The sequence below is a fragment of the Rhinopithecus roxellana genome, chromosome 5 (genome assembly GCF_007565055.1).
Source record: "Rhinopithecus roxellana isolate Shanxi Qingling chromosome 5, ASM756505v1, whole genome shotgun sequence".
NCBI lineage: Eukaryota > Metazoa > Chordata > Mammalia > Primates > Cercopithecidae > Rhinopithecus > Rhinopithecus roxellana.
In genome coordinates this window covers 66,528,448-66,555,338 of record NC_044553.1, presented here as the reverse complement: position 1 = coordinate 66,555,338, position 26,891 = coordinate 66,528,448, and the positions used below count along the sequence as shown (strand labels likewise).

The following is a 26,891-nucleotide window of genomic DNA, read 5'->3' as shown; positions in this document are numbered from 1 at the left end:
TTTCATAGAATGGTAGAGATGGAAAAGATCTTGGTGGCTACCAAGTCCAACCCTTTAGCTTTAAAAATAGGGAAAGTGAACAACTGAGGTTTAACCTGACAATTAGTGCATCGCAGATCTGGGACAAGAACCCATGTCTTCATCTTCCCCTACCCTATGTAGGGGGGTTTCCACTACTCAACACTGTTTCGCTACGCTGCAGACAGGGTGACTCACATGTAAAGTGAGGGTGCTGGACTTCAGAGGTTTCTCAACCAGAATTATCTGAGTATCTTTAAAAATGTAGCAATACTTGAGCTCTACATCTTGAGACCAATAAAGTCAGAAATCTGCAGGAGCACAGCCTAGGCTTGTATATCTTTTAAAAACTCTCTAGATAGATTAATGTGCAGACCAGGTTGGGAGCAGATGACCTATGAGGTCTATTGCAAAATGTTCACCATCAGTTGGGAAAATTTTTTGATTCAGTTCCCTGACGCTGACCCATGAGGCCATAAGCATTTCTAAACCATTATACTGTTTTTACATTGGCCTAGCTGTTGTCATTATCTGCATTTATCTAGTTCATTGATATGTTTACCTAAGTATTATCTACCTCTCCCAACAGAATGTACCCTCACAGAGACCAGAGACTGACACGATCACTGCTGTCCCCTCGGCTGCCAGCATCACATTTGCCACAATAATGAGATAACACACCAGCATTTTCAAAAGAAAAAGGGGGCTGGTGTCGCAGTATGGAAGCGGGCAGGTGGTCCTTCTCCACACCAGCCAGAGGAAGTCTACTTTGTTCTATCCCACCAGACTAGAATCTAAGCTGCATGAAGGCAGCATTGGTCTCCCGTTTGGACGTCACCTCCAGAGCCTGGACACTGTCAGATACGCACCAGATGCTCAGTGCCTGAGAAAGGCCATGTGCTAAACAGGAAGCCCTGATCAGCTTCCAGGGCACTGAAACCTTTACTTTGTTGCTGAATAAAGCAACCTTGAAAAGACATCACTGTTTCCACTGAGTTGGCCTTGACTTCTGCAGTAGAACTCCTAGCCTGCTCCTGCTAAGTGGTCACAATATTGGCAAGACCCAGCCCTGTGTCTACGTCACATGCAGAGGCTGGGGATTCTGGACAAGACTTTATGCTGAAAAGGAGTGTAGTATTTGAAAAGTCTCACAGCCGCCTCCAGCACCAAAACAGCCTCAGGGTTCTCTCGCGTTTGGGCCACTTGGGGTAAGAGATTTGAGGTAACAGTCTGCCCACTTTCTTCTGCATGCTGGTTGATAGCGAGGCCAAAGTTAACAGAAAAATATTTCAACTGTGTTAATAACAATGCCAGAAATTGCTCCCATCTGGCACCTCTTCCATGCCAAAGGGAGTGAACTAAAGGGAAGTGAATGGTTACCTTAATATAATTTATCTTTCTGAGATTCCCTTTCCTCATGAGTAAGAGGAAAGAGTTAGCCCCGAGCAGTGGTTCCCAAACCCGTCTTGTCCTCAAGAGAGGATCTTTTACAAAAGAAGATTCCTTGGCCTCCCTCTAGGCTTTTGGAAGCAGAATCTGTGCAGGTGTTGCTGGAGAACGGCATTTATTTTTTAAATGCTTCCCAGATGACTGTGAAGATCAACAGCATTTGGGAACTACTAAAGGACTGGAGGACTTTGCGGCCCACCCAGCTCTGACAGGCTAGGACAGAGCTTCACAAAGTGAGGCCTAAGGACCAGCTGTATCAGAAACATTGGAGATGCTGTGTAAATACACGCCTTTGTGGGCCTCACCCCAGACACAGAATCAGACTCTGGGGGAGACTCAGGGATCTGCCTTCTTAAGACTCTCTGGATATGGGTTGTACTCTACAGTTTCAGACCCACTGTTTCAGGCAGGATTTTAGAGCTAACTTATGGCTTATGTGGAAGCAAATCATGTTCATTCATCATTGCGCTGTTTGGCATGTCGCAAAAATCTCCTTTGTTTTAAATGGCATGTAGCTTATAGCAAATGCAAACCTATAAGCCCAACAGTCATAAAGCAGCCTTCTCTGACTAAGTGTGGCTGTCAACTTCTCAGTGCATTTTTTAAACGCTGATTCACGGCTTAAGACACTTGATTGGGAGGAAGGTGTCTCAGCTCTATTATAAAAGCACAAAGGTGGTACCTGAATTACCTAGCACACAATAGGCACTTAAGTATTTGCTGAAACAAATGTATTTACTTATTTTCACCCAGTGTTCTACAGAAGATTTGAAGTGAGATAAACAAATAAAAAGGAGACAAAAACCTTTCCAACAACTGAAAAATGAAAATAACATTTTGTGAAAAAGAGAATACTTCTCATGTGGTGAAAGAATCACACTTCTGGGTGGCGCAGTTTGTAAAACGGTTGGCTTCAGTAACTGATCTGAAACTTAACCACAAGTCTTCACTTCTGAACCACTGCCTTATTTCTATGATAGAAAGGTTCAAACAGCAGGTTTTCCTTGCTTTTTTCTTGTTTTTCATGAAATGCTGCAATTTCATCTTTCTAATAGGAACAGGTAAGCACTGTTATCCTTTACAAGCCTGGTGACTATTTATCATTATTATCACCTTGGTTATTCCAGCTCAGGTCAGCTTTGACTTCTTCAGCAGTGCAAAATTCATATAAATGTGCATGCATTCTTATACCTCTGTGTAGCATCAGGAACAAATAACATTTAAGCAAATAGGAAGATCTATATTCATCCCTTAGATTCCAACACAGAAATCAGATTGTTTTGTGATTGTTTCACACTTGTTACAACACCAAAATCCAAATCGACAATCCACTTGTATTATCTATCTATCCTAAAAATTATGCAACTGAATGCTTGTCGCTACCTCATGCAGTTTCTGACATATCCTCTATCTTATTTTTTATGCAAACTGTATATACTTAAGTGAACCAAATGATCTCATCACAAATCTTCAGAAACCAAGGGGTTAATAGTTTTTTCATCCATGTTTAAAATTGTTTTATTACCCCCAAAAGCTACTGCAGTTTACTTTTTTTCTAAATGTTTATCATTTTTGAAAAAAAAAAAAAAGCTCTAGATTTAAAAAGGGGAAATGCTGAATTTAGCTCATCAAATGACGACCTCTTTTTGAAATATATTCAAGGGTTGGGAAATAGAATGGAGGTTGAAACTTAAAAGAATACAAGGATTACTATAAATGTCATAACAATTGTTTACTCACAAACCAAATTTCACTTAAATTTAATATTGAGCCAAACAGCAAATAAATCAGCTTGATCTTCAGTTAAAATTTTTTTTCCTTTACTTCCTGCCAAAGCAAACTTTAAAAATTCAGTATCTCTTCCACAGTTACATTTCTGATAACCATGAAAAACAAGGAGTTAAACTTTTGAATCTGGTGTAGAATGTATCATTCCAATTGAGAAAATAACTACAACCTTTGACCTTCCCACTAGCCTGATGGGAAATTCACTGGCACCATTAGGGGTTTAGCTGTCCATGGGTGAGTAACCACTAGAGGGCAGCCTTATCTCATATCTGACATGCGGCAGAAAAATACCTCAAATGCTTCTAACGTTCCTTTAATTATTTTTGTAGTATCTTTGATTTTCCTGGATACTTAATAATCAACTTCAAATGGAACTAAAGGTATTCCCAAACAGTTCAAAAGTCCACTTTCACAAACAATGGTATCACAAAGACTGGTGGTGAGAGGTGCTAGAGATACAGCCTAGCTGACGTTATCTTTAAAAATTTTAAACAAAAGTTTTTCATCTTTAAGTCACGGCTTCCTTTTTACTATGTGCTGGGTTAAGTGCCAAGTCAATTATATCACAACTGGCACTTGGGGTCCATTTTTGGCATCAAACTTTCAAGTGGTTCTAGGCAAACTGAAGTGTGTTTGAGGAAGAAACTGATCAAGATTGTGGAAAGGCAGAACCACACTTATAGCAAAAAGGAGTGGAGAGGGACAGCAGAGATTACGTGTTAGGGCGTGTGTGTGTGTGTGTGTGTGTGTGTGTGTGTGTGTGTGTTATACTACTAGTCTTCAAATGACTGACAGTCTTTCATTTGAAAGACGGATTAAATGTGTTCTGTACAGCCCCAAAGGAAATGATCAAAATTAAGGGATTAAAAGTACAAAGGAGAGAGTTATGCTTGATATAAGACTTTTCTAATTCAAGATGGAATAAGTTACCTTTAAAGATGGTGAGTTTCCCATTGTGGGAGGTGTTCAAGTATAACCAGATAACTACTTGGCAGAAATATTGTGGGCAGGGTCCAAATCCCAGTGGGACATTCATCTGAGTGACTTTAAAGGTTTCTTCTGAGACTGAAATAATCCTTATTTGCTTTCAGACAAACACACCTTAATCCAGCAGTCATTAAGGCCAGTCCCCACTAAGTGAGAAATGAGCTTTTTCAGATCTACTTGAAAACTTTTAGACTTCAGGTGATCTTCTAAAAGACAAACGATTTCTCAAGAATATATCTACAATCATGCCCCTAAACTGTCATGGAAAAAAACAGGACAGCACTCACAAGCACGAGAATACGTAAGTTTTATACTACACAAAGTCACATTAAAATTAGAAGATGCATTTGTGAATGTTCCCTTTGCCTAAGATAAGTGGGACATATAGATGTATCTCTCAATTCTATCATAATGGCGATTGGTTACACAGGTTACTTGGTGGTATTCTGTATTCTCAAGGAAAATAATGCTTACATTTCACTCATCTCCTCTTACAACAAGCAGACTTAATGAAAATCATGGATGAAGAGAGCTAATGATAAGCAAATAAGAATAACCCCATTTGTACCAAACTGATTTTATTAAACAGTAATTTAAAGATATTAGGCTCAGCAAAGCATTACATAATTGGATCTATTTTTTTTCCCATATAAATGCCAGAGTTATAACTTCCACTAACTAGAGACAAAGTTATATCCAGGACGTTTTTCACAGCTTCCTCCAGGGCAGGCATGAAGATAGAAATTAGGGTTGTAGTTCTTGTTTCACCATGTATCAGCTGGAAAAGCTAGGCTATAATGCAACCTCTGTGAACCTCAGTTTCCTCAGCTAAAAAATGTGGGGCTATCAGTGACTCTCTATGGAGGATTAAATGGTGTCAGAGTGTTTGTAAACCATAAAGCACAAAATAAATATAGATTAGCATCATCTCCCTATTTATTTATGAAATGCCTAGTAAACTTCAGAAGCAGTAACATTTTAAAAAGCGAAATAACTGGCAAACCTAGGGACTAAAGTTGACATTGTTTTTCATACCCACAGGAACAAAGATTTTTAAAGTTATCATATTATTTCCTGAAAATATGATGAGGGCTAACAAATTTCATTCCAAAAAGAAAACCCAGAAATCAAAGATTTCAGCTGCTTCCTTGCATTTTGCCCATTGGCTAATACATGCTATTATCCATCTATTTAGACCTCCTATCTCTTGACATAGCACTCTTGACAATTAACAGAAAAATCATGTTCTATCATGTCACACAAAATACTGACGGATAGAAAAAAGCTCTGACTACGGCTCTCTCAGTTCATGAGTCAAAAGGTTGGGATGGAAAGGAGTTATCTTCAGTAGAATAGCTAGATGGGGGAGGCAGAACTTGTAAATCATTCCTCAGAGGGTCTGTATGTGGTCTTTGAGATACCATCAAATGTTAACTCACACCTGAGTTGTCACTGGTGGATGGCTCCAAAAAAAACTGTTTTTAAGTAGAGAAACATAAAAATGGTGTAGCTGCTGACTCTGAGTGCCTAATTATGGTTTTAAAAATTATTAAATATGAAATATATAAAGGCAGCCTTGATTTCTTACTAATAAATGCTGTAAATAGTTAAAATGTATGCAGAAAACATTTCCATGACAGAGTATTCTTAGGAAATTTGTTCCATATAAGGGGTTTTGTTGATCCCTATAATTTAAGAGATTTTTAAGAAAATGAACCCCACATCTACCTCTGCAAATCTATTCATCCATCCATCCATCCATCCATCCATCCATCCATCCAGTAACTTCTTTTCCCCAGTAAATGGTCATTTATAAATATTATTTTCCTAGGTACCCCAGAGCAAATACCAAAGTGGCTGGGTGCTATTGTAGGTGCTCTGCAAATATCACCTTGCTGATCTCATTCGTTTTTATTGTGTCTCACTTGAGTGGGAGGGAAAGATAGGAGAAAAAGGACACTAATGAGAATTAATATATTTACAAGGATATCTACTACATATTAAAGAGCTAAGGTTTAGATGACATATTGTATATTTTTAAATGACTATTTCTGTTTAGAAACTACATTATTTCATGACTGGGCAGCATTAAATAAATTATACGGTTCTCAATTGAAATCAAGGGCAAAAGGGTTTACTTGTGCATGCTGTTGCTTTGTATCCCAAGTAATGTGATTGAAATATATAAAACCAAGAGGCTGCCCATGAAAACGGTGCTTTTAAAATACTGTCTACTTCATGGAAGGTCCAGGCTTCTCCCTCCTCCCATGGATAAATGGATTCAGAAATCCTCTTTGTCTTTAAAAGAACTGATCCCTTCTTGCCAGATAAGCACTCTGCTCAGTAGTGGCAACCATTTGGGTTTTCTCTTTTCAAGATCCAGCCATCACCTTCTCCCAATCCTTCCCATCACAGGTAACAAAAATGGTACAAAAATCTCAGTGAAGGGATGGATACCAGGGAAAGGGTCCTCACAATGAGATCAGAGATCGAATTCCAATTTCATTCGGTAAAAAGAAAGGCCGCGTTTTTCAAAACTATAAAATCGTATTTACTAGAGTTGGACATACTACCGACACATACAGTATTTTCAAAGTGGTGAGGAGTCTTGCATTTGCACATGAATCAGGCCGGAGGAAGAATCTATGGGCCAGAAATTCCCTTTAAGCCTCTCTGTGCTCTTATAACTCCATTTACACGAACACCGGGTGAGCACTCATATGAAGCAAAGGGGTATATAATCTACTGAAGCTGATGAAGCTCTTACATTTCCTTTCAGTACTCCGCTGCCGCGTGACATTTGGCCAATGCACTTTTATGATGAGCAGAACAAGTGCTCCCCTGATTATAAATGTTATAGCTGGCTCTCTCCCTTTGCCCAAGAAGCAATCCAAATGGTATTGGAATTTTGTTGTTAATTAAACAAAAGCAAAATTAAAGGATGAGACTAGAGTTGCTCAAAAGAAGACTTATTACATTTGAGCATGAAACTAACCCTAAACTTATTTGTCAACTAATGCAGAGGAAGGATTTTCTTCTTTGGTGAGTTCAAAGGGCCCGATTTAATGATGTTTAAAAAACAAGTAAATCAGCCAACAAAGAGAATCTTTCTCTTTTATGGTGGCCTGTTCCCTCCTCCCTTGTCCACATGCATCCACATACCAAAAAGCTATAGTGTAAATAGTATTTGTTTTGCACGAAAAATCTAATTATACAAACTTTCTTACACATGGAACCAATTTAACTATTAAAACTGAGAGGCGACAGGGAAGTATTTAATAAGATTCTAAGCCAGTTTTTTCCCCTTAAATCTGATATGGAAACATTTACAGCATTCCTCACTTTCCCACAAACTATTTTCTTTTTCAGCTTAAGTTTGCAACAAAGCCAAATAATCCCATTAAAATTCAGGATGTTATGATATTGGGAGTGAAATATTCTACTTGTCCAGACGCATTCTCTCTCTCTCTTCCTCTCCCTCTCTCTCAGGCAGCTGAGTTTATAGAAAAATTGCATTGCCAGTACTTCTGAGGCACTTTTTTCAAAGCACAATACTATGAATCTATTATTTTATGGCAGACAGAGGTCACTCCAAGACAAATGTGTGGGGGTAGTGTGTGATTCTCATTATTCTATTAGTAAGGGATAGTATGGAACTTCACTTTGTAGAACTACAAAAGCAAAAGCCTATGTACTAGGAAACATCAACATTAAATCAAAATATTAAAATGTACTTTCCTTATTGTTTGGTGGGTGGTTACTGTTCATGAGGGGAGAAAGCAGTTTAAAATGTCTCATCCTCTCGCCTTTCCTCCAATCAACACAAATTATATTAGACAAAGTGGATAAAGACTGGCATTGACATCTTCCAAATAGCGAAATCTATTTTATAATTTAAAGACAAAAAAAAAATGCTTTAGCTGCAGAGGGCATTTAAGTCGTTTTACACTTACAGGGCTAATGAAATGCAGGAATAGCATAAAAGTTTTTTTTGGGGGGGGGCACGGGAGAATAGATTTTTTAACATAAGAAGTCGGTAAGAAACCTTAATAATTTTTCCTCCCAAATAATTTTAAGGGCTTAAGAGCGCGGATCACGGGAGGTTTCCTCTCTTTTACTTATATTAATTGCATATTCCACAAATGATTAAATCCCATTTCCCTCAAGCCACAGGGGAAAAGAGAAAATTTGCTGTGGGCACATTATATAGAAAGATTTCATCTCAAGTAGCTCATCTTAACGTCCAGAACGTTTCGGCCTGTTAATAATTAATAAAAGAGATGCCACCCAATCTGTAGTGAAGAAAGGCAAAGCTCGGTGATCTGAAAGTAAACCCAGCGCAGATACCGAACTGGTGTCCTTCATTCCAGATTGCAACAAAACCCGAACCTAGCAAACGTTTAACGAGCGCTTGGCGCCCGCACGGGTGGGCAGGACCCGCAGGACAGTCTGGGTCTGCACAATTGCTGCGCATTAGGGAAGCCGCGTCCGCCACAAAAAGATGGGGCTCTAAATCCCCAAGCCTGGCGGCCGGGCCTGCCAAGCCGTTCGGGCAGATTATCCACGGCGACGAACCTGCGGGCGCACAAGCGGGCAGCGTGCTGCGGGCTGAGTTTCTCCGGAGCTGTTTGCAACCGTCCCAAGAGCGAATCTCGGTTTCTCCGGCAGCGAGGCGACTTCCTGCACACCTCCAAACTTTAGTTTTCCCATCAGAAAGTTCCCTGACTTGCCACGGTTTCTCTCCTTCTCACCTGAGAGGACCTCGAACCAGTCCTTCCTCCAACCAGATCCCCTTCCCCTCCCGCCCCCGGCCCGGCTACGGAGTCCTGATGAGGGCGGAAGGCCGGGCCGGGAGGCTTGGCCGCGACTAACCCGCGCCCGTCGGCCCTCAGCACGGTCTAACCTCCGCCCCTGCCCGCGGATCCCGTGGGCTGCCGAGTTCCTCCCCACCTCCATCCACCAGCCAAAGTGTCAAGCGGGGGTGCGCCGCTGCTCCCTGGGCCGCCAAGGGCGTCTTGGCACGCTCGAGGCGCCCGTCTAGCTCCGGCCCGCGCGCTTTCGGAAGTGGCCGCGGCGGGACACAGCGCGGGACACAGCGCGGACCTGCGGCACTTGCCCGGCCGGTGGCCGCTGAGACGCTCGGGACGGCAGGGGGAGGGCGCAAGGCCTGGGGCGCTGACCAGTCCCCGGGGATGACATCGCGACCGCGCGCAAGCACGGCCCTGCCCGGCCGCGGCGCCTCCCCGACCTAGGCCGGAGCTGTCCGGGGTGCGGGCCCTGGGGACCGGCCGCGGGCGTCCCCGGCTTCCTCTGAACTCCGCAGACCCTCCCCTTCCTTCCCGAAGCGCGGCGACTCCCGGCAAACTTTCTTTTGGGAGCCCCGCTGGGTGCCAGCGGACCCAGGAGACTGACAGGAGCCGGAGGGGGCAGCACAGGGGGATCCACCCTGTGCGCCTTTGCCCCCAATCGGAGACAGGCCGATCCCGTGGCCGGGCTCAGGTGGCTCCGCGGCAGTGGCCCAGAAGGCCCTGGCGGGGCCCCCGCGCCGAGCCCCGGGCAGTACGTGCGTTCGGGCAGGCGCGCCCACCCCTCCCCCTGCGCGCCCTCCTCCCCGCCCCCCGGAGCCGCCAGCCCACCCGGCCCCGGCGGGGCGCCCGGGCTCACCTTTCATCGCTGCGATCACAAAATACATCATTTAAGCCGCGGTGCGGAGAGCGCAGGGAGAGCGGATGGTCCGACCCCGGAGCCCCCTCTGCCGCCGCCGCGCCGCCGCCGCCCGAGCCACAGCAGCAGCTGCCGCAGCTGCCCGCCCGCCGAGAGCCATCCCGAGCCATAAGAGGCTCCATGTGACCGGCTGACATCACGGCCGCCGCTCTGTTTACACCGCGCCCCTCCGCTTCCTCCCGGGGCGGGAGGCGGGAGGCGGGAGGCAGGCGCGCCCCAGCGCCGCGCCCCGCCCCGCCCCCGCGGGCAGGTGAGCAGCAGCGGCCGCTTGGCTGGCCCACCCCGGCCGGGCCTGCCCTCCCGCGCCCCGGGCCCTCGCCCGGGCGCCCGCCTTCCCCTCGCCTTCGGGATCACCTGTGGCCGCCGGTCGCTTTTCTGCACACAGCGCCCAGCGGAACGCGTCTCTGACCACTTTCTCCCCCCACTCAGTGGGGCAAGAGGCTCGCAACCCGACGCCACTCTCCTGCTGGCTTCCCGGAGCCCTTGGGGGCGATGAATGCGCCAGCTCGTTGGTGGAAAAGACAGGTTTGATCTGGGGAGCTACGGTCACCCTCATTTCCTAGAGCGCCCCAGCTCTAATCGGAAGGTACGGCCCCCTCCTGGGCCGTGAAGAACGAAGCCACTGGGACGGTCTGGGGAGTGAAGTAAGCTCCTCCGAAGTCTTTCTGGAGAGACTCGGCCTGGGCAGGGGAACTCCGCCCACCCCACGCTTGGCAACCCTTGGATATTGGCAGTTATACCAATAACCAAGGTCCTGGTCTACACCTGTTCCCCCGACCCCCTTCCCCGCGTCCAAGACCACTGATAACCTGCAAGGAGAGCCGGAAATTGTACGTGAATCACCTAAATGAACTCCAGTTGCCAGCTGATTTGAGCCGCTCAATTCCCAGGCTCTTCCTTATCTCTCCAGAGAACCCATCTACAAGTAGGAAAAGCTATCGTTTTCATACCCTAGAAATGAAACATTGTGGCATTTTTGACAGAAAATAAAGACCTCTAAAGGTGAACTTTGTACATTTTAACATGCAACTGAGACTTAATTCCCTCTAAACTTTGAAGCTTACTTCTTTTTACTGTCCTTATGGAACTGTAAATCATGACGTTATTATTTTACAGATCAATCTCTTTACGATGAATTTCAGATGCTACGTACCCAGAATCTGCATTAAAACTTTGGTCAGGGAGTCTATAGTACCGAGCATAACAGAAAAAATTCTGAAAAGCCAAGTTTGCGTACCTATTGCGGTTCCTTCACGAAATTTCATGCTGCTTTATTTTCTGTTGGTCTGTTTCCACTCACAACTTAAAAATCAGATGGCTATTAGCTGTTGCATTCATGATGATTAAACAAGGATAATTCTAGCATATTTTTTTCTCCATGTGAGTTGCTCTTGCCCCTGAGTTGGGCCACAATTTAAAACACAAGCAGATAATCAGCACTGTAGAAAACAAGGATTCATACAACACTCCCTCCCCAGCCCCCTTTCAAGGCAAAATTGAGGCTTCCAAGCATTTATACAGCGCTCTGATTTAGAAGGTCAATAAAGTTCATTGTCCTTCAGTCAAGCCATGGCTTTATAAAAGTTTGATTTCAGATACATTCATTCTAATACAGTTTTTTTCTTTTAGATTTTTTCCCCCCAAATAAAACTACAAAGAAAATAAATTGTAAAAATGTGAACCCAAGACCTACCCATGTTAACTCAGCTGTTCAGCCATAGCGAAGTGGACAGGAGTTTCAAATGAATCAACCATACCCACTGTAATGTTTACAATTATGAAATTAAATCACACCATGTTCCTATGATGCAACTATATCTCCCAATGAGGCAACGCCCCTCAGTTACACTGACACCATCATTCAAATTTGGTTCTTGATTTCCCTTGTGTTAGCGACTAATGCCAAACTATCCTATAAGCAGGTCCCAGGTACAATTTTCTTTCTTTTGTATCATTAAAGGATGGAAAACCATTGGAGATTGCATCCTCGTAAGTATGTTCTTCCATACTCAATGCAAATGAACCCAGATATACAACTCCGAGAATTCACAATGCTACTTTAAAACAGTATCCTGCTTTAGAAAACAATGTTTTCAAAATAACCAAATCTGTTAGCTCTAGCCTGCCTGTCAGACATCTGACTCCAAGGTGAATAGTCTGACATCACTAGTAATCAGTATTTAATTCCAGATCATTTCAAATGAAATCAGTCATTGGGAACAACATGTAATGTGACATCTGCTCCTGTAGTTACAAGTAGAATCATTCATTCTATAGATATGTCCCCAATAGAAATATAATCTCAAGTACTTACCTGAAATATTTACACATTTATTCAACAAAGACATTTCCAGAATAATGTAATACTGACCTTGCCCTTTAGTGATGTATTTCATTCACTTCCTACAACTAATGAGCAACAGAATTTCAGATATGAAGTCCTAACCTTCCAATGTAGCTAGATGCTATTTGTAATACATGCCTCTATTAAATGTCTTCAGCTTTTAACCCAGGTTATATTACTGTTCTTTATCTTAACACAAAGCTCTTTGAGAATAAAAACTAGAGGCTGCTTTTTTTTTTTTAACCACTCAAAATCCACATTTTCTATGACATTATAAGGTCCCAACCAAACAGATCAGTCAGGAGTAAAAGGGAACATCTCCCATATTGAAGGGACATCTCCCTTCAGTAATACCACATTGGAGCCATAAATGATACATTTTAGCACAAACTTTTACCCACTGTATATTAAAATACAATCATGTAAAAAGTGGGCATGGTGGCACATGCCTGTAATCCCAGCACTTTGAGAGGTCAAGGCAGGTGGATCACTTGAGGTCAGGAGTTCAAGACCAGCCTGGGCAACATGGTGAAACCCCCATCTCTGCAAAAATACAAAAATAAGCCAGGCGTGGTGGTGCATGCCTGTAATCCCAGCTACTACTCGCGAGGCTAAGGCATAAGAATTGCTTGAACCCCGGAGGTTGAGGTTGCAGTGAGCCAAGATCACACCACTACACTCCAGCCTGGGCGACAGAGCAAGAATCTGTCTCAAGGAAAAAAAATATATACAATCGTAGAAATACAATAAAACATTAAAATGCAATAAATATGTAGGAATAATTGTCTGGATTTTATTAAACAAATGCTTATGAGTGCCGACTGTAAGGGAGAACACCATGCTAAGGAATATATTCTTTCTTTTTCTTTTTACCAAGTGGTCTGAAAAAAAAAAAAGTAAAGTAAATATTGCTTACACGAAGATAATTAAACAGAATGGGACTTCTTTACCAGGAATGGGAGTTTGTTATATATTAATTTGCAGCTCAAAGGTTTCTGTTGGCTAATCTTAGAAAAAGAAGGCATACAACATACTTATAAACACATGCAACTCATCTCAGAGCCTCCCAGGATGGTCATAGCCCCACGTGGTGTTCCTGTGTGCTGGGTTCCACATTCAATCTGTCATTTAGCGAGAAAGTAGAGAGACACTTCTAAAGCCAGGTTGTTCCCAAAAAAGACTGGTGCATTTTTGTAGGAGTCTAGACTGGAGTATTACTAGTAAATTGGTGCCAATCTTCCTATGTTAAAGGTTAAATAAATGATACTTGACTTTATAAGAGTATATTTTGTTTTTCACCACACAAGTTCTGATCTCATAATTTGCCACCCCAAATCATAGATATAATGCTACTGGGGAGAATGACAAACCAGTGGACTGGCAAATTTATCACGAATCTGCAAGTGGCTCCTAGGACAAAGGTGATTTCAAAGTTTGCTCATGCATGTGAGGCACAGCATTTTGGTTTTTTCTCACCCAGGCCCTGCGTCTCTCTCCAGTGTACGTCTGCTTGCTAATTCAATTAATTTCCTTATAGCTGAACAAGAAAGGGATCCGTGAAAGGTTAATGTGGTCCTAGGCAGCTTGATTCAATGGAGTCCTTAGCCACCACTGCACTGTGACCTTTAGGAGTTGAGCCATTCTGATTGACATAGAGCCAGGGGACCAGGTTTCCCATAAACCAAATAGGGTCAGACCCAGAGAGTTCTAAAGCAAGGATACTTGGGAAGCTATGGACATGTCACAAACTAACCTAGAAGAGATCACAGCTTTACTTAAACTGGAGTCCAGAAGGAGCCAGTTTCTCATAAAGGAACACTTACAAATAGAGTAATACTGGTGAGACCCAGGAGCCAACAGTAAGACAAGGAGCTCTGCTATTTATGAGTGTAAAGAGGGAGGGGACAAGTGGATTAATGTGGTTTATCTGCCTTTTGCATGATTTTGAAACAAATACAGATGTAGATTGAAATATGCATGTATGTATACATATGCATAGTCCATGAAATATGGGTGAAATAAACTACATTTGGGTGGCAAGAGACACCCACAATTTTATACACTCACACCCACCCCCCTACACGTATTTCTCATAATCAGCCATACTTACTGAGTAGGTATTATACTGACACTGTGATGGAGAATCGAACAAGAATAAGACAGTAGCTCTGATTTTGAGAAGGTCACAAATCAGCTGACCTGTGCTCTGAAAACCGTAGAGTTCCATGAGTTGGTCTGAACATTCCTAAAGGTGTACCGTGTCTGGCTGCCCATTGAAAAGATGTTTGCACAGTACTCTGCCACTCACTAACAGTTGATAGATGACTGCAAATCATTAGTGTGGCTACTAGTGTAATGGGATGTTGGAGGTGAAAGATTTGACTGAATGGAGACAATGGTGCAGGGCTTCTGGGGTTTCTGGAACCATATATTTCATATACCTATTAGGAAATTCAGAGGACTGGCTTATGTTTTGTAATCATCACAATAAGGAAAAGGGTAAAGTTCACAAGCATACAGAGCTGAGCAACCTCCACATAATAGGTAGGTGGCAGATGCCTCACTACACACACACCAGCCAAGGCAGGAAGGGGAGAAATGCAAACCAAGGCCAAGAGGGACCTCCATTCCTTTATGTCCCCATGTTGTGCCCTCACCGCATTCCTATACCTGGCAGTGGAACAGGCTGTTCAGGAATATATATATATATATATATATGTAAGCGAACACAAGAAATACAAGTGAACTCAGAATCTGGAATCCTGGGTCCACGATAGTTTCACACTCGTCATTAGCTTTCTACATCACATCGGGCAAGTCATTTTACCTTTGAGGACATCAAGCTCCTCAACTGTAGCCTGACGGAGTAGGAACTGACTGCAACGGGCCCCTACAACTCGAACATTCTGTGACTGCTTTCAGAATCACTCTCCATCCACTTTTCAGGGACACTTTCTTCCCTTTCTCTGTACTGTGCCATGTCTGCTTACTTCTCCAAGAAGCCTTCTTTGTTTGCTTGAACTCCATGGTATGGTGGAATGGGCTTTGGCATTGGATGAAGTTGGGCTCAAAACCAACCCACATCCCACTCACTAGCTGTATGAGCTTGAGCAAACCTTTGTTTCACCATACAAGGAGAGTAGAGCCTTGTAGGGTCACTAGGAGGATTAAACAATATACAGAAAGGAAAAAATGATATCTCTCAGTAGAGCTTACAAGCGGAACTGCCATCACCACCCCATCAGCCCCTACACTGTTACACACACAGAGCCTGTGCCTGACATAAAACGTTGACCGTTAATCACAATTTGTTGAAATGTTTCTCAGCATGCACTTTTGCTGAGCGTTCTACAATTTTGAAACTCGTGTGTGTGTGTGGTGTATATGAAACAAGTACAGTCGACCCTTGAACACAGATTTGACATGTGTAGGTTCACTTATACGAGAATTTTTCTTCCACTTCTGCCACCCCCAAGACAGTAAGACTAACCCTTTTTTCCTCCTCAGCCTACTCACCGTGAAGACGATGAGGATGAAGACCTTTATGACAATCCACTTCCACTTAAATGAATAGTAAGCATAATTTCTCTTCCTTACGATTTTCTTAATAACATTTTATTTTTTCTATGTTACTTTATTGTAAGAATACAATATATAATACATACAACATACAAAATATATGTTAATTGATTGCCTATTTTATTGGCAATGCTTCTAGTCAACAGTAGGCTATTAGTAGTTAAGTTTTGGGGGATTCAAAAGTTATATGCAGTTTTTTTACTATAAGGGGGTCAGCACTTTTAACCCCTACGTTGTTCAGGGATCAACTGTATTTATCAAGCACCTGCTAAGTATTGAGGACACAAAGATGGATAAGAATTAAATTGCCCATTGGCCTAAGAGGCCCTGTGGTCTAGCAGACTTTTTGTGTCTTATTTCCTGTAGGAGAGGAAGTTCCCATACAATGAGCAATGACTAAACACCTTCTGTGTGCATTACACTGTGCTAGTATGTGAAGAGGAAGGGACAAAGATCAAGACATCAGTCTATCCTTCAAGGAGCTTGCAATCTAGTAGGAAAATAAATGCAGTGCTTATAATGTAAGGCAGAATGTGTGGCACATACTCGAAGTGTTCCAGAAATAAAGTACTATGTAAGTCAAGAATGAGAGCGGTTACTGTGTGCAGGGTTCATCTGAAACTTTAAGAGAAGAACTTCATGAAGGAGATTTGAGTTAGACCTTGAAGGCCAAATCACATCTTGGTGGATAGAAGTAAAAATGAAAAGCCTCTCAAAAGGAGGATAGAACACAGTTGTAAAAGTACAGGCTGGGTGCTGTGGCTCATGCCTGTAATCCCAGCACTTTCGGAGGCCAAGGTGGGCAGATCACCTGAGGTCAGGAGTGTGAGACCAGCCTGGTCAACATGGCGAAACCCCATCTCTACTAAAAATACAAAACTTAGCTGGGTGTGGTGGCAGGTGCCTGTAATCTCAGCTACTCGGGAGGCTGAGGCAGGAGGACCACTTGAATCCGGGAGGCAGAGGCTGCAGTGAGCCGAGATCATTCCACTGCACTCCAGCCTGGGCGACAGAGCAAGACTCTTTTTTAAAAAAGTAGAGAAAATAAAAGAACACAGTTGTAAAAGTGCAGAGACAGAAAATGCATTTCTCACTAAAGGAAACTAATAGTGAGCATTTACCATAGATAAAATACAGATAAGAAGGGGAGAAGGCCCAAAACGTAGGTTGTAGCTATTTCTTCTGCCTTCCCTCACAGTGCCCAGTACAGAGCTCTGCAAACTATACACTTTCAGAGAATGATTTTTGAAAAAAATAATTGGAGGTAGAAGAAGAGAATTGTGCTTCAGAAAATAAATCTCTTTGCGGCTTGCCTATTTCAGAGTCTTATTGTAAGGATTAATAGTTGGTTTGATAGTCATAAAGTTAAATTACACTTAATAAAACACAGACAGCAAAAGAGTTCCACATCACAGCACACCGAGGAAGAATAAAACTGGAAATGGATGTTATTTTATCAGAGTGAAAAGCTAAGCAGAGCATTTTAGGATGAACAAGATAAATGGAATGTTATTTGATTTTGTATCTCATCCATTTCAGTTCTGAAAATTATCTGAGACAGTTCTATTAATATAGATGCTTCATATATAGGCCATATTTTATTTTTTAAAGAACTATCTTAAAAATATATTTTCAAATAATGGAGAAAAGATAAGCGGTTACAGATGGTTTTCCCTATTTTTGTCATGCATGATCAAGGACTGCAGAGTAACGTGGGCTTCATTGGGAAATCCAAATCTCGCGGCTAGGAGCGTTCCAGGAGCAAATGCTGGCATTATTTTGCTTTCACAGGGAAAATATGTTCCTGTTCAGTCAAGCAAAGTAATCAATTATTCTGCATTATGAAATACTCATTTTATAACTATTGACATTTCAGACAGTTGTGTCACATGTCAATAGTGGTTTTGATGCTCACATTTAAGCTCCAGCTTATAGGATGGGATTCATCTGGGCTGACAGTGTCTGATCAGAAGTCTATTCTCTGCTCTCAGAAGTCCATCTATTATTTATGTCCAGTCCTACACTGTGGCAGTCTGTTGTGAGCGCTAAAACAAGAATAGATTTGGGTATTTTTTTGTTTTAATAAAAAAGGTTAAAATTTTCTCAGTATATTAGATCCACATTTTAAAAAGTCAATCTTCTCTTAAAAACTCTTCCTACATTTTGTAAGATAGAGGTAGATTAAATTAGGCTTTCCAGTCAGAAGTTCCAAAATTCATGTTAGATTTTTAGCATCTAGTGAAGCCTTGTGTCCCCAAAAATAATTTTGTGAAATCAATATGGCTTTCCAATCATTGTATAATACCATTACTGTTGCTGCTACTACCTATCCTACTGGTTAACCATTCCTCGGAACTTCTTGCGTGGCAAGCATTGATTTTATGCTCTTTTAAAAAATCATTTCATTTACTGAAAAACATTCTGTACTTTTATTACATTCATTTTACAGATGAGGAAACTGGGGCACAGATAAATTAAGTGACTTGTCCAGGACGACAGGGCCAGTAACTGGTGGAACCATAAGAAAAAATCCATGTACACTGATTCTAGCATGTGCAGTCATAAACATTATGCTGCAACTCTCAGAAATTGAATTATTTTTTCCTTCAATTCAACACTACTTAGTATTTTGAAAATAGCAAGCTGACTTCTCCAGAAATCAAAAAGTACTACCCTAATAACATCTAGGCATGTGTGCGAGAAATTCTTTTATCACTGGCTTCTGTAATTGAGCAAGGTTAGCATGTGTCATTATGAATTATTGCACAATTTGGTAAATTATTTAATTACTACTAATGAGGAAACATACTGTACATGGTTGTAATTATCCTGTTGGAAAACAATGTTGCCATTTGTACATTTCAGAAACACTTGCTACATACTAAATTAACTCTTGAGGGAAGTTTATTTTGTATTTTGGAATAATCAAACAACTCTAAATGTTGTTAATGGATGTTAGATAGGATTACAAGGAAACTAAAAAATACACAAACCAAAGCTGACATCCCTAAAAGACTCCAAACAAATAACATCTGTTAAAAAGGTAAAAAATAACGATTTCATAGTTCACAATATTCTACAGAAAAAGCACACATATTTACTGTTTTTACTTTTCTAAATTGTTTCACTGCTGCTCTTTTCACAGTTTTTGCAACATATATAATATAGCAATTTGTTCACCTACTTTAATCACCCAACAAATGGCTTTGATAGCACAATAATCTTAAGCAGAGCCATTTATTTTCAATGTACTTTGAGTAAACTGTTGTCTACGTTTATTAAGTGACTGTAGGATGCATAGTCTTGTTAGTTACAAAAGAACACAGTACATACATAGCCTTGGGATGTTTTTGACAACACATGTTAAGTAAAATATAGGTAAAAAATTTTCAAAATATAATACAAGTGAGAAAGAGTGACTTGTTTGTGTTAGCTACAGTATACATTATTGAGAAACTCCTGATATGCATTATTGAATTTGTTGTAAAGCCTAAAGTACAGTAATAGTCTCAGAAAGCCCGACTCGCCCATTATTTCAAAGGTTAGGTACATGTTATATGGTGAAACTGACTTTCATAAACCAGAATGCAATGGTGATTTGATTTACAACATCTTTGCTCCTTGAAATATAACAGAGGTGATGTAGCAAAGCCATTATAAACAAGGAAGAATAAAAAAGGGAAATGTCAGAGTTCAAGACACTCAAAGAGGGCATATGGTAAGTCTCTCTGCGTCCAAGAACACGAACAGTTAAACTTTCTGTTTCTGACAGTTGCCTATCATTAAATAATCATATACAAGCAAGATAAGTGATATTATCATATTTGCTCTGTTGTCATGTTTGTTATATTATCCCAAGGTCAACTGCCATTTAACTGCATGATCCAAATCAAACAAAAGTTTTGTCCTCTTATGAATAATGCATATATTGGAATCATATTATGATTTGCAGATTTTAGCACTTGTCAAAAAAGCAGTAAGAAACTGTTTCCTGTCACCATGTTAGATTTAGGCACAACAAAACAAGGGAAAAGAAAACATGTTTTATATGTTCAGAGAGATCACTGCTCAATTTGCAGCATAAAGTAAATTACTACATAGTGGTTATTTTACACTAACAGTATTTTATCAACTAGAACTACTGTAAAACATATAGGGTGCTCTCTATTTTAATGGTATTTTCTGATGTCACCGTGTCAAACTAGAAGAATTGCACTTTGATTCGTCTTTCAGATCTCAGTTTTTTAATCTTATTAAAACATAATTTACATATTGGGAAACTCCCCCTTTTTAGGATACAGGTCTTTGAGTTTTGACTAAGGCATTGAATTGTGTAACCACCAACACAACCAAGACACAGAACAGTTTCATCCCCTTTCCCCCAATATTGCTCTGTGCCCCTTTACAGCTAACCCTCCACCCCAAATCCTGGCAACCAGAGATGCTTTCTGTCCCTACAGCTTTGCCTTTAAAGAATATTATTTCAGTGGAATAGTATATTATGGAGCCTGTTGACTGGTTTCTTCCACTCAGCATAAAGCATTTGAGATTCATCCCGTGTTGTCAAGTGCAATAATTTGCTCCGTTTTATTGTTGAGTAATATTCCATTCCACAGTTTGTTTATTCATTCCCCAACTGAAGGACAGTTGAGTTGTTTCCATTTTATGGCAATCAAAAATAAAGCTGGTATAAATATTCATGGTACAGGTGGTGGTGTGAACCTACATTTACATTTATATTGGTAAATACCTAGGAATGGGACTGTTAGATCCTATGGGGTGGATGTATACATTTAATTATACTAAATGCTTGATGGTTTCCAGAGTAGCTGTGCCATTTTGCATTCCTATCAGCAATGTATGAGAGTTCCAGTTGCTCCATATCCTCTCCAGCATGTGGTGGTGTTGAATATTTATCCATTCATTGTTGATTTTGGTTCTTCAAAATAGTTGAGTTCTATAAAGTTCCCAGGAACACTGAATTTTAAAAGACAAAATTATTCCTCCTAGAGGAAATACAGGGTTAAGTTTCTGTGAGTCTGTGCTCATAACTTTTTGGTCAACCAATCAATATATAACTTTGTTTTATGTGTATTTCCATTTAAAGACATCTTATTTAGTATGTATTGTTGATTCAGTAACATTGCACTGGCAGCCAATGCGGTGTGACTCACGGCTAAAGAAAGCTTATGTAACATATTGTCTCCATTAAGACACATCACAATCTTCTCGCGCTTGAACACTAGACAGCACTTCAGCAAGCACTGTGTTTGGGGATCATTTTAAACAGTGAGACTACCAACCAAAAACACAAACGGGGTTGGGCATGGTGGCTCACGCCTGTAATCTCAGCACTTTGGGAGGCTTAGGTAAGTGGATCACCTGAGGTCGGGAGTTTGAGACCAGCCTGGCCAACATGGTGAAACCCCATCTCTACTGAAAACACAAAAAAATTAGCTGGGCTTGGTGGTGTGCGCCTGTAATCCCAGCTACTCGGGAGGCGGCGGCAGGAGAATCGCTTGAACCCGGGAGGCGGAGCTTGCAGTGAGCCGAGATCACGCCACTGCACTCCAGCCTGGGTGACAGAGTGAGACTCTGTCTCAAAAAAAAAAAAAAAAAGCACGAACATTAGAAAAATGTGGCATTGAACAGACTTTAAAAAGGACACCTGTTTATAATATGACAACTGAAACAAGAGGACAGAACATCACCTCAGTGGACCTCAGTGGGGAACCTGTTCTAGGACGCCGTGTGCACATACTTGTCTGCCAATGACCGCACAGCCAGTGTTGATTCTGGGGTTATAAATAAATTTTAGTGAGTATGCAAATTTGTAAACACAAAATCCTCCAGTAATGTGAATGGACTGACCTTGTTTATCTGCTTATTTTTGCCATTCTATGGTCTAAGTTTAAATGTCACTGCCCTATAGACATCTTGTTCTTCTCTTTGTAAACCTGATTCGTCACCCTCTTTTCAAATCATTTGTTATCTTTTCTGCCTTCTTCTTTAGACTCTGCACACTAGAGTCAGGAAACATACCTGCCTATTCACCATTGTATTCCTTATATCATTAAGGCTTACCATAGTGCCTGGCATACATAGACGTTGAGTAAATATTTGTTGAATCAGTGAATACTTCTTTGGAAGTAGCATATATGGAAGAAAAAGCACTGGAATTGGAGTTGGAAAATCTGGTTTTCCATTCTAGTTCCAACAGTGGCTTTGTGATTGGTGACAAGTTACTTATATTCTTTGAGCTTCGATTTCCTCTCCTGTACAACCGAAAAGCTAACACCTATCTTTATAGATGATTTTAAGATCTTAAAAGTCAGGCAATAAACATGAAAACCATTAGTATCTGGCACACTGTTGATACTCAATAATCACTGGATTGGAGTGGTTTATGACCTACCACTAGACATTTATAACTGTATGAGCAATATAAAATGTACTAACAAACAGTGTGAACAGTAAGTTTATTTGGACATACAGATAGTGCTAACTCTCCATGTATTTGGCATTATATATACTCAGAGCACCCAAATAATTAAGAGAATTTTTCACTTTAGAAGTAGATCTTTTGTTATTCTGTCAACCTAGCTATGTTCTTCAGGCTCAAAGGTTCTACACACTATATACTATGTACATGTCACCATAAAAACTGATAATTTGTCTACTTCATTTCAAAAAAAAAATCCTGAATGTTTAGAAGCAATTCTTCAGTAGTGTAGTTAGAATTTGTACTCTCTGGAAACAAGATTTTTTTTGTTTCAAACACTCCTAGACAAACAAGGACATTTAGTTAAGAAGCTTATTATGATTCTGTCTGAAATGCTTTCTTACAAAAACCTACTGTATCCCTTAAGATTTCAAGGCAATAAAAACCAATAATTTTTATAAAACTATGTCAATCTTCCCGCATATAACTAAGGCTACATAATCTAAATGTTAAAATATAGTGGAAAAGAAACTACATAAACAATGCATAAGGTTACTTCACTCAAAATTTATACAAATGATTTTCTTACAAAATTACGATGATCAGATATGATTAATGACACTATTTAAGATTATTGGTCTTTAATAGAGGCAAAACATGATGACTCACTGACAAAGCAAGCTAATAGCAGGGAGGGAGAGATGGAAAGTTTGTATATTTGATTACAAAGCAGAACAGATAAGTAAAACCACAGAATCAATAATGATTATATTATACGAAACTTTCATTGTTTCCTAAGTTACATTTATATTAACTTTTCTGGAGACGACATTTTTAAAACATATAAATTGGCATTAGGAACCTGACAACAGTTCTAAATCAAACCTACGGTTTAAAACATCATTTGCCGACAGGCATCCTCCAAGTGTTTTCCACAGAGGCACATCACTTCGGATTATTCCCAGGCTATTTTAAATGATCTTGGACAGGGCTACTGAATGACTTGTCAGCGAACAGGAAAACATTATGACACCACTTCTCCAGATTTCTTCCCAGAACATGAAATATTTGGGATCGTTCTAATTGAATCAAGGCTAGCTTGAAAAAACAAGTTAAGCTTCACTTGAAAGCTTTCAGTTTTAACTGGAGGAATGCTTCTAACGTATGGCAGCTGGGCTCTGACTCACAGCAACCTTCAAATTCTGGCCAAAATGTCTGTTTCCTGAGATTGTGTCTGATATGCCTGTGCATCCCTGGTAGGGCCCAGCGAGCATTCGGTAAATGCTATTGTTGGAACGAATGAATGAATAAAGGGCTCCTAATTATGAGCTACAAATTCTTCCAGCAACAAAATAATCCCATAGGAAAGCTGCAATGTACTTGGAATTGATATCTACGAAGAGTTCTATTTTCAGCTCCTTTACAAATTATTTTTATCATTTATGCTCAACTTGGTCTTTCTTGTTTTTTTTTTTTTTTTTTAAACCAAGATGTGAAAAGCACAGAAGCATTTTCTAGAACATGAAAGACCAGTATACTTTGTAGAAAGTTTCATTTGTATGTAGCTTGTGTGTGATAATTATTTTTAAATCTCAGTTAATCATCATATATTTTCTTGGAGCAGACTTTGGGTGAGGCACTACGTGAAATGTTTGAAAAAGATAGTTAAAAGGAAAAAGTCCTATTCTTGAATGGGCACCAAAAATTGTAACTAACGCTAGTAGAAGGTACGCAGTTTCCAGTAAGGCAAGTGGTTATCTAAAGAAATACTAACTTAGAACTGCTATCAGAGAAGTATAAACAATTGCTATAATACTTTTCAATCAGACATCTCTCACATGAAAGCCTTGTGAGATGGAAGATAGAAGCCGAAAAAACAGAAAAGAAAAAAGAAAAGAAAGAAACAAAGATCAGCAAAGATGCCACTAAAACTCCAGGAACCAAAGTTTGTATATGTGCTTAAAAATCATCCCTTCGATATTTACTCCGAGGCTCTTTTCTCTCGTGTAAGACATAATTCTGACAACCTTGATATCTGAACTTCCAGTATACAGGAGATACTTTAGAAGCACAACAGATACTTGTGCTCATAGGTGCAAAGAGAGACAATAAATATTGAAGGAAGAGATTTTTAAAAATGATAAAAAGTTAGACATAAGAACTCAAAAAGTAAGGCAGCATGGAGCCATTTAGCATAGGGACAAAGAGCCAGCCACACCTGCCGAGTTTCTGAGCGCATCCTGTATTACAGCATACTGTACACACCATCGTAATGAATGGTTATAATGACTTTGAATCACGAAGGACGTATTAACCCACGAACTCTAAGAAGATAGGGACTTACATAATATATTTTGAAAGCTCCCTTCCCCCTATAAAGTGATATAGTTTAGGCACTAATAGAAACATGCTGCAGAAAATTAATTTTTTTATGATGTACCTCATTTTCTGACAATGCCTTGAATGTGTGACATGGTATACATACCTAAAATAATAACCCTAACGATGTAAGACCTTACACTCAAGGACTTAGGTGTTCCTGTTTCAGTAAGCTATGTTCTGAAGCACACTGGAAACATAACGAATGTTCCATAGGAGGCCACCTGCATTATACACAGGTATTTTATTTAATTCTAATATTAGCCAAATATCAATAAAGTAAAAACTCTTTAAACACAACCCATTCCCCCTATTTAAAGCTAGAATGTTTTTGTACATATTTACTTGAATGATGAGTGTTCAGGGCTCAAGTTTAAATATATATCATTCTGTGAAGGTATTTGTTGCAATTGCTATGTATACAATAATGTTTAACCTGCCAGAATTCTGGAGAAAGAAAGATTAGCAGTTAAAGCAAGTTCAATGAGGAAAAAAAGAAGAAAGCCACAGACACAACTTGGCGTTGTTTCTATTCAGTGCAGGTGAAGTGACAGGTTTTGAAAAGTACGCTTTATCCATGCACACACATGATACCGACACCTTTTTCATGGCTGCAACAATTCTTTTTCAAAACTGCTAGCCTGTTTCCAAGGCAGCTGCAAAACATCCGTGAAAACTAGTTAATTTGTTAGAGGCATGGAAACTGCTGCCTCTTCACCTGCCAGGCTAGATACACATTGTACAGACTCTACAATGGCAAGAGCTGAGGGTCCTGAGATAGATTTTCTCGGCTCCTGCATAGACGGAGGAAAGGGAAGTTATTGCTGAGAATATCCTGGACATGGACGCAGAGATCAGATGCTTTTGGGTGTTCTGTTTCTTTCACTCCCCATATTGTCCTGGAAGCAGAATAATACTTTTTGTATTAAAGTCACCATGGCCACCTCCAAGTTGCTTTTACATTTTGTTGTTATTATCATTATGTTGTTGTTAATGAGAACGCAGCTGAAAGGCTAAATTTGACACTTAAACAAATGGCCAAAAATCCGGCAGGCAGGAATCATCCCCACTCACAGATGGGGTAAGTGAAGCTCAGAGAGGCCTCTGGCTCAGCGGATCACACCGCTGATGGCAGAGCTGGGGCTTGAACGGGGGTTTCTGATTCCCACTCTAGTGCTCACTACATGTTGCAACATGCTAAGTATTGAAAACTGATTTCCTGTTCCTGAAGAATTTACATTTTGAGAAACACAGGTTGGCAAGTGTAAGGAAAGTTTTCCATGGTAGGACTTTGAAAAGGAAACAGGAGGCTGTTTTTTACTGCTCCTTCAGAAGATTTTTTTGTCACCACTTCTATCTTTCTTTCTGTTCATACATTTTTATATTATCTAATCATTCCTGCCACAAGTGATCATTTACATGGCTCTTCAACAACATGCCACCAATAAATCACCAAACACATTGCAATAAATCAGGCCTCATGACAATCTACAGTAAACCGGATCATATGATGTTGGGCATATACCAAGCCTGGTCATTTGATGGGGGTTTTACAGTCTCTGGTCCTTTCTGTGAGACCGAGAAATGCACACAGTTTACAAACGGCCCCGGGGTCTATCATGACATTGGCCTTAGAAGTTAAGAATATACTTGCAGTTATGTCTCTTCATTTTTATGGCCCAGTATTTCATTAATTTCATTAAATCTTTCTTGTACATTTTAATATTTCATCCATTCACATGGTGGGGAGGTCTAGGCAGGCTGATTCATATCTGCTTACCAATAGCAGAAAGGAGGGGTTCCTATGATTAAGTCTAAAACTGACCTCCTTCCACACTTAAAGGATTATCATTTGGCATCTCTGCTCCAAATGGTTGCTCTTAACACCATTTGCTTGGTATGAAATGCTGAATTAATTTAGAAAATAACCATGATTAGGTACTAGGGCTTTTGAATGAAAACGTGAAATACTTAATTAGGCAAAATAACATGGAACATTAATGGCAAGGATTTTAGAGGGAACAAAAATGTGGCAGCCTTAGGGTTAAATGACTTTTACATAAAGTCTCAGGTATAGAGAATGACAGACCCAGGAATAAAATCCTCAATGTCTCATACCTGCTCAATGTTCTGATCATTTGGTCACACTCTAGGAAGAGACAATAAATATATATCTGTGGA

General features: G+C 40.5%; 1 protein-coding gene across 3 annotated transcripts in view; it reads right to left on the bottom strand.

The window, feature by feature from the left end:
- Positions 1 to 26,891, bottom strand: part of RORA (RAR related orphan receptor A) — a 164,657-nt gene that overhangs the window by 97,003 nt on the left and 40,763 nt on the right. For 2 of the 3 annotated variants that reach the window (XM_030931484.1, XM_030931485.1), the window contains exon 1: positions 9,907 to 10,159. The exons of the other annotated variant lie outside the window; for it this stretch is intronic. In XM_030931484.1, the coding sequence (XP_030787344.1) occupies positions 9,907 to 9,937 (31 nt within the window). In that variant the 5' untranslated portion in view covers positions 9,938 to 10,159. Of the gene's footprint in view, positions 1 to 9,906; positions 10,160 to 26,891 lie in introns of those variants that run through there. 3 annotated transcript variants of the gene reach the window in all.